The 7,800-nt window shown below is 46.5% G+C and overlaps 1 protein-coding gene across 8 annotated transcripts in view; it reads right to left on the minus strand.

Annotated features, from left to right (window-relative positions):
• The window catches only part of CADM3 (cell adhesion molecule 3), a 379,565-nt gene that overhangs the window by 88,452 nt on the left and 283,313 nt on the right, over positions 1-7,800 (minus strand). For all 8 annotated transcript variants that reach the window (XM_075330340.1, XM_075330346.1, XM_075330342.1 and 5 more), the window contains 3 exons: positions 5,207-5,347; positions 4,218-4,370; positions 3,967-4,104 (listed from right to left, as the gene is read on the minus strand). In XM_075330340.1, coding sequence (XP_075186455.1) covers positions 3,967-4,104; positions 4,218-4,370; positions 5,207-5,347 — 432 coding nt within the window. The remainder of the gene's footprint in view (positions 1-3,966; positions 4,105-4,217; positions 4,371-5,206; positions 5,348-7,800) is intronic.

The following is a 7,800-nucleotide window of genomic DNA, read 5'->3' on the forward strand; positions in this document are numbered from 1 at the left end:
CCATAACTAATCTGTCCCTACCCAGGGAAGCAAGGGGCAGGAGTGAAATGATAACACAGATAAAGACAAACAGGAAATAAACTCAGACACACTACAAACTCACAGGAACAAACAGTAAGAGACTAAGGAGAAAAGCAAGAGAAGAAAGGCAGCAATCAAAAAAGTGGGGCTGTCTGGGACCACAGGTACAGAATGGCTATTTCCGACAGACTGAGCACAAGCCTCCCACAAATCAGGATCCCTTTAACCCCTATACAGGGATCTGGAATTACTACAGGGCCCCGGAGATCGCTGCCTATGGGAAAGGCTGCAGTCTAGAGAAGAATAGTCACCAGGCAGGGACAAACCAGGAGGTACAAAAAGGGCAAAAACAGCTGACAAGAGAATAGTAAGTAAATCAGGCTAAGGTCAAAATGGAGATGTAAGCAAGGTAGGAACACAGCAGGCAGGAGAATCGTCAGTAATCAGGCCAAGGAGTTGATTACTTCAGCTGGAAGGAACATGTCACCATAGTAAGCCACTGGTACTGCAAGTCCCAGCCATACCAAGCTTGAAGGATGGGCAGAGCCTGTGCTCACCAGAGCTAGTGCTACTGACTACTTCCTTATCACCAGCACCGACTGTAGGGGAAATATAGCAGTGCCTGGTGACCAAAGCAGAAGCCAAAAGAGCCCGCTCTGGTGGAGTTCCCACTCCTCTTAATCACGAGCACCGCCTACAGTGGAAATATGGCAGCACCTGGTGACCGAAGCAGAAGCCACAGGAGCAGACTCTGGTGGAGATGTGACATTAAAGCGGGCTTTACACGCTGCGATCTCGCTAGCGAGATCGCAAGCAATCGTACCCGCCCCCGTCGGTTGTGCGACACGGGCAAATCGCTGCCCGTCGTGCACAACATCGCTTACACCCGTCACACGGACTTACCTGTCACACGGCAGGCGTCCAATAGAAGCGGAGAGGCGGAGATGAGCGGGACATAAACATCCCACCCACCTCCTTCCTTGCGCATTGGCGGTGGAGGCAGGTAAGGAGATGTTCCTCGCTCCTGCGGTGTCACACACAGCGATGTGTGCTGCCGCAGGAACGACGAACAACATCGCTAATTAGAAGAGAACGATTTTTGGTTTCAGGACCTCTCTGCGGCAAACGATTTTGGCCACTTTTGCGATCGTTTTAGGTCGCACATAAGTGTTACACGCTACAATATCGTTAATGACGCTGGATGTGCGTCACAAACACCATGACCCCCGACGATAAAAGATTAACGATATCGTAGCGTGTAAAGCCTGCTTAACACTACAACCACTCACAGCATTAAAACCACCAGTAAGTCTGGATCACAACACCTCACCAGTCTAGTATAGAGACGTTATAGCTGGCATTAAAGGAAGTGTCCAGCCACCATGTACAGGAGGGGAGAGAATGTGACTGGCTTCCCCACAGCATGTGATCAAAGGAGACTAACAAGTAGACCAAAAGAGATTAACTCTTGCCAGCCTGCCTATGAATAACAAGTCTGTGGGTTGATGCCCAAGTCTGCCTGCGCTGATCCCAGACCTCAGAGAAGTTATCAGGCAGAGAGCCAGAATCTGTAGTCTCCACAGATCCTGACGCCGCCATGACAGTCGGCGATGTTTCTAAAAACCTCCTTATGAGTTCAGAGATTCTTCAAACTTGGGTCTCATTTTGAACCTTATCCCATTGCTGTATTTCGAGAAGGCCTTGGCTGATCCGTCGACTTTGATGACTATTATTCTCTGATTTCAGATTGGGATGGAGGTTACGTAAGTAGAAAGATTAGCTAGTCACTTTGTTTTAAGGACGGGCAGCAACCGAGTCTTTGATCTTCAGAAGTGTGAGGACTTACACTGGGGCTCGGCTTCAATGTTTTCACACTGTAACATCAAAGGGCAACTAAAAGTAAGAGTGAAATGTTCATAAATACAGCATGGAAGGCGACGGCACACGCGGCTCCGGCTTCCACGGGAGCTCTGTGAAATAACAATAGCCCCTCTGTATCTACATCGACGTCCCACCGCTCGTAGCCACCAGCTAAGCACCGAGAGGAAATACCCTATGGCAAACTTGCGGCTGGGTTCCTGCTTTGGTTCTCTAGGCACAACGGTGTCAGTGCTAAGCGGATACAACCGTGCTGCTCGACAAAACCCGAGTCAGACATAATGGAAAATACAGAGATCAGATGGAGAAAAAAAATAAATAAAGAAAACATCCGCAAAATGTCAGCTGTCAAAACGAAATAGAGCGGGAGACAATGAGAGAACACATCACTTACGGCGAGTCTTCATCTCCCGGCTGAAGTCCACACCGTATAACATATTTGCCCTTTAACTCCTTTCGAGCTTGATCATTTTTTGTTTTTTTTTCCACTTTCAATTTTTTTCTTCTTAGTTTTTTTTTTTAAATTATTGACTGTTCGATCCTCCTATCGAGGAGACACATCGGGCAGACACTAATTGGCATTTAGCAATCATATTTGTAAGGCAGCATGTGGAATGACAGAGGGAGACTACCTTCCTCTGTCAAAACTGTTTAGATGCAGAAGTTGTTATTGATCACAGTATTCTGAGGGGGTTACATGACCAAGACCGGCGCTATCTCTGATCCCTACCTGTGTCACACTGAGTTTTGCAGAAACGTTGCCGACTGCCATGGTGGCATCCGACTCTGTTCAGATCGCAGATTCTGACACTCCACCTAATGGTTTCTCTGGTGTCTGAGATCACCCCAGGCAGAATCAGGCGTTGACCTGCTGTGTGCTGATTCATAGGCAGGCTAGTAAGAGTTAATTTCTGCTGGTCTGCTTGCTTCTTTGATCACATGTTATGGGTAGACCTATCTTCCCCCTCCTATTTTTGCTGGTTGAATCCTTCCACCCATGCCAGCTATAGTTTCTCTATGTTGATCTGTGAAGTTGTGGTGTCTCAAGACTTTCTGGTGAAAGTTGTGCTTTTTCATGGATCAGTTGTGGAGTTTACCCCTGTTGTTTTGCAGCTTCCTTCCTGCTCTTCTTTTCTCCTGAATCTCTTATTGTCTTATCCTGTGTGGTGCGTGACAGAGTTTTGGCTTTCCCCTGTCTGTCTATATTAGTGACTTTCATTACACTTCTGTCCCATCCCTCCCTGAGGGAGAATCATATCAGGACTCGTCAAGATTAGGGCCAAGAAGGAGGCTTAGACATCTCCACCATCAGGAGTATCCCTGTGATTACCGATAGCATAGGGTCCCCTAGCTTGAGGGACAGCTTAGTAGCCCCGGTTCCCCCCCATCCCTTAGTCATCATGACATTACAGTTGCATCATCAGTCCCGGTCACAAGTGCGTGACACTGGTTTGATAACTGTACTGTAAACATATCCAACCCTGACGCTGTGTGTCCATGCTTCACCTGTACAATTTTTTTTATTCAGATTTTTGTATTCTTCACAATTTAGGAACAAATATTGGAATAATAACAAATAACAGAGATACCCTGGTCTGGTTTTCAGTCCAGGCTGCGGTGGCAGTCAGTGGAGGGCAATTCTACGCCTGATATCCTTCTCGCCAATGTCATGGCAAGGCCTGAGGCGTTGTCACTCGGCCTTACACAATGTCGTAATGCCGGGGGGCCTAGTAAGCGCAAAAGGTCCCCAGGGTGACGGATGCCGGGTGCAGAAGAGAATACTTGGACTGGATGGTGGGCCAACTATTTTTGCGCAACTCTAATTAATGCTCTTCAATTGCCAAAATTGCAACACCCTATTAAAAACAATTTGCAACAATAAGTAAAAAGTAGAGAGGAATAAGGGGAGAGGAGGGAGATGCTGCTGCAGCTTCTTTCTGTTTTTATGAAACAGCATGTTGTTAGAGGGGAGACAGAGGTAAAATTGAAAGATCTGTGATGGGCTTGGTCTACTGTGAGGTGTGGGTAAAAATTTTTGACAACTTTTGGGTCAATTTTACTGCTCACCTTCCAGCTCTTCGGGTCCTTTGTACCACCTGATGTTGGCGGCAGGTTTGCTGCCACTGGTTGTGCATCTCAGTTCTGCATTTTGATTTTCCCTGATTGGCCTGTCGTATCCGGCGATCTGTGGCTCTTGGGGAACTCCTACAAATGAAGATCGTAAAGACATGTCAAGTCTGGTTCTTATTAAGCCATAATCCCAATCTCTGACCCAAAGTATTCACTTCATTCACACCCTTGCACCTTACCCGACTTACCTAAGACTGTCACCATGGCTTTAGCAGTCCTGACCGGCATGGTGAAGATGGAGCAGGTGTACTCGCCCTCGTCAGACAGGGCCACATTACTAATACTGATGGACAGCTCGTTCTTTGTGGATTTCACCAGCTGGATTCGGTTATCTCTGAGGGCTGTGAGGGCAAAATAAAAATAGTTTACACCTAAAGACCTAACGCATTTCTACCCATTCCTCAGCTATGCATTCTTGTCATGCAGTGTTCAGGTCCAGACTCATTAGGTGTCATGGCGGTGTCAGGCTCTGTTCACACTGCAGAACCTGACAGGCAACCTGATGTCTCCAAGTTGTTCAGCCAGAGCTGGGCATTGGCTGTTTCATTCTGTTCCTCAGTCCTGCAGGAGTTAAATCTTGCTGACCTGGGGAACTCTGCTAGGACGTCAGGTTACTAATTACCAATCACAGCCGTCACCTCCCTATATAAGATTCTGGACCTTGCTACTCAGCACCGATTATAGCTTCAGCATAGCTCCAGCGATTCCGGTCTTAGTGGTGATCCAGTTTATGGTGATCTGTACTTTGCTGTATTGAGATGGGTGGAAAATCCCCTGTTGTGCGTTTACTTCCTTCACTATTCTTTATTCCCCTGTACACATATTGTCTCTCCTCTGTGTTTGAGTGCAGTGTGTATGAGTTTCCGTTTTCCCTTGTCGGTGTCATTTCTGTGGGGTTTTGTTACTGTGTTTCCAGCCCGTCCCAAGAGTGGGGGAGAGTTAGAGTAAGATCAGGGCTCGGACAGGAGTCAGGGTCACGCTGGGGGCTCAGACCTGGCTACCAACAAGCCTACCTCTGAGATAAGAGACAATGCAGGGTCTCACATCTGAGGCCTAGGAGCTCCTGTTCTGTCATTATATACCCATACCCCATGATAATTCTGTACTCAAAACATAATATGTCACTTTTAGTTTCAACGTTCCGTGTCAGTGTGATTTTTTAGGAGGGTTCACATACCTCTTTTCTCCCCAAAGTATAGAGTCTGTTGTGCCGGATTGGACCATTGGAGGGAAGAGTCTTCATGGTCGTCTACCGTGCAGGTGAGGGTCATTCGGCCTCCTGTGGCAACCAAAACGTCTGATGTGACTGGTTGGCTGGCTGTGGAGACACAAAATAAATTTTCATGTCACTCAAATAAAATTCAGCAAGCGAGTAATATACTAGATACTGAATAATTATGGTAGGCGAAATTCATGCCAACATGTGGGCGCCACATCAAGCAATCAGCACATTCCGGAAGAGTCAAAGAAAGAGCTTCCCCCAACACAGCGACGGTGCCGAAGATTTAAGAAGATTGTAGAAGTCTATCTATCTATCTATCTATCTATCTATCTATCTATCCCTCTATCTATCTATCTATCTATCTATCTATCTATCTATCTATCTATCTATCTATCTATCTATCTATCTATCTATCTATCTATCCCTCTATCTATCTATCTATCTATCTATCTATCTATCTATCCCTCTATCTATCTATCTATCCCTCTATCTATCTATCTACCTATCTATCTAGGATTCTATCTATCTATCTATCTATCATCTATCGATCTCATATTTCATTCTATTGCTTGCCTGAAAAATTGAGGCTGGTGTTTATGGTACCCTGTACTCTGTCAACGGTCATCAGTCTTTTGTAAAACAGAGTGATGGGGGTAATCTGCATGTAGACCTGCGCCGAGAAAAAATTATTACTAACCACAGAACATGCTCAGAAAAGCTGATTATTCTAAGCTAAAGTGTGAGATATGGAAAGACACTCCGTGACCCTCAGCGCTCCGGCAAATGCACCCTTCTGAAAGTCTGCAAGTGCATTACACTAATGGAGAGCCATTATCAGGAGGAAGACCGGCTCTTAAGTGTGCCATCATTGTAATCCCACAGATAAATGTGATGGAGAATTACTGTACGGAAATTCCTACACGTCCTACATCAGGCGGCCAGTATAGTTAGCATTGCTCATCATTCCGCTGCAACCAACACTCCGAGTATGGGTAGGATAGTACTAGGAAAGGCTGCAAAAGGACAGGCTGGAGAAGACGAAAGGCTGGAGAAAAGAAAAGGCTGGAGAAGAAGGAAAGGATGGAGAAGGAAAGGCAGGAGAAAAAGAAAAAGCTGGAGAAGAGGGAAAGGCTGTAAAATAAGGAAAGGCTGGAGACGAAGGAAAGGCTGGAGAAGAAGGAAAGGCAAGAGAAGAAGTAAAGGCAGGAGAAAAAGTAAAGGCAAGAGAAGAAGGACAGGCTGGAGAAGAAGAACAGGCTGGAGAAGAGGAAAAGGCAGGAGAAAAAGGAAACGTTAGAGAAGAATGTGCAAGGCTGGAGAAGAAGGAAAGGCCGGAGCAGAATGAAGGGCAGAAAAAAAGGAAAGGCTGGAGAAGAAGGTGCAAGGCTGGAGAAGAAGGAAAGGTCTGAGAGGAAGTACAATACAGAGAAAAAGGAAAGACTGGAGAAGAAGGAAAGGCTGGAGACAAAGAAAAAGCTGGAGAAGAAGGAAAGGCTGGAGAAGAAGGAAAGGCTGGAGAAGAAGGAAAGGCTGGAGAAGAAGGAAAGGCTGGAGAAGAAGGAAAGGCTGGAGAAGAACGAAGGGCAGAAAAAAAGGAAAGGCTGGAGAAGAAGGTGCAAGGCTGGAGAAGAAGGAAAGGTCTGAGAGGAAGTACAGTACAGAGAAAAAGGAAAGGCTGGAGAAGAAGGAAAGGCTGGAGACGAAGGAAAGGCTGGAGAAGGAAAGGCTGGAGAAGAAGGAAAGGCTGGAGATGAAGGAAAAGCTGGAGAAGAAGGAAAGGCTGGAGAAGAAGGAAAGGCTGGAGAAGAAGGAAAGGCTGGAGAAGAAGGAAAGGCCGGAGCAGAACGAAGGGCAGAAAAAAAAGGAAAGGCTGGAAAAGAAGGTGCAAGGCTGGAGAAGAAGGAAAGGTCTGAGAGGAAGTACAGTACAGAGAAAAAGGAAAGGCTGGAGAAGAAGGAAAGGCTGGAGACGAAGGAAAGGCTGGAGAAGGAAAGGCTGGAGAAGAAGGAAAGGCTGGAGATGAAGGAAAAGCTGGAGAAGAAGGAAAGGCTGGAGAAGAAGGAAAGGCTGGAGAAGAAGGAAAGGCTGGAGAAGAAGGAAAGGCCGGAGCAGAACGAAGGGCAGAAAAAAAAGGAAAGGCTGGAAAAGAAGGTGCAAGGCTGGAGAAGAAGGAAAGGTCTGAGAAGAAGTACAGTACAGAGAAGAAGGAAAGGCTGGAGAAGAAGGAAAGGCTGGAAAAGAAGGAAAGGCTGGAGAAGAAGGAAAGGCTGGAGAAGAAGGAAAGGCTGGAGAAGAAGGAAAGTCTGGAAAAGAAGGAAAGGCTGGAAAAGAAGGAAAGGCTGGAGAAGAAGGAAAGGCAAGAGAAGAAGGACAGGCTGGAGAAGAAGAAAAGGCTCGAGAAGAGGAAAAGGCAGGAGAAAAAGGAAACGTTAGAGAAGAATGTGCAAGGCTGGAGAAGAAGGAAAGGCTGGAGCAGAACGAAGGGCAGAAAAAAAGGGAAAGGCTGGAGAAGACGGTCAGACTGGAGAAGGACAGGCTGGAGAAGAAGG

Source organism: Anomaloglossus baeobatrachus, chromosome 12 (genome assembly GCF_048569485.1).
Source record: "Anomaloglossus baeobatrachus isolate aAnoBae1 chromosome 12, aAnoBae1.hap1, whole genome shotgun sequence".
In the NCBI taxonomy this organism is placed as follows: Eukaryota; Metazoa; Chordata; class Amphibia; order Anura; family Aromobatidae; genus Anomaloglossus; species Anomaloglossus baeobatrachus.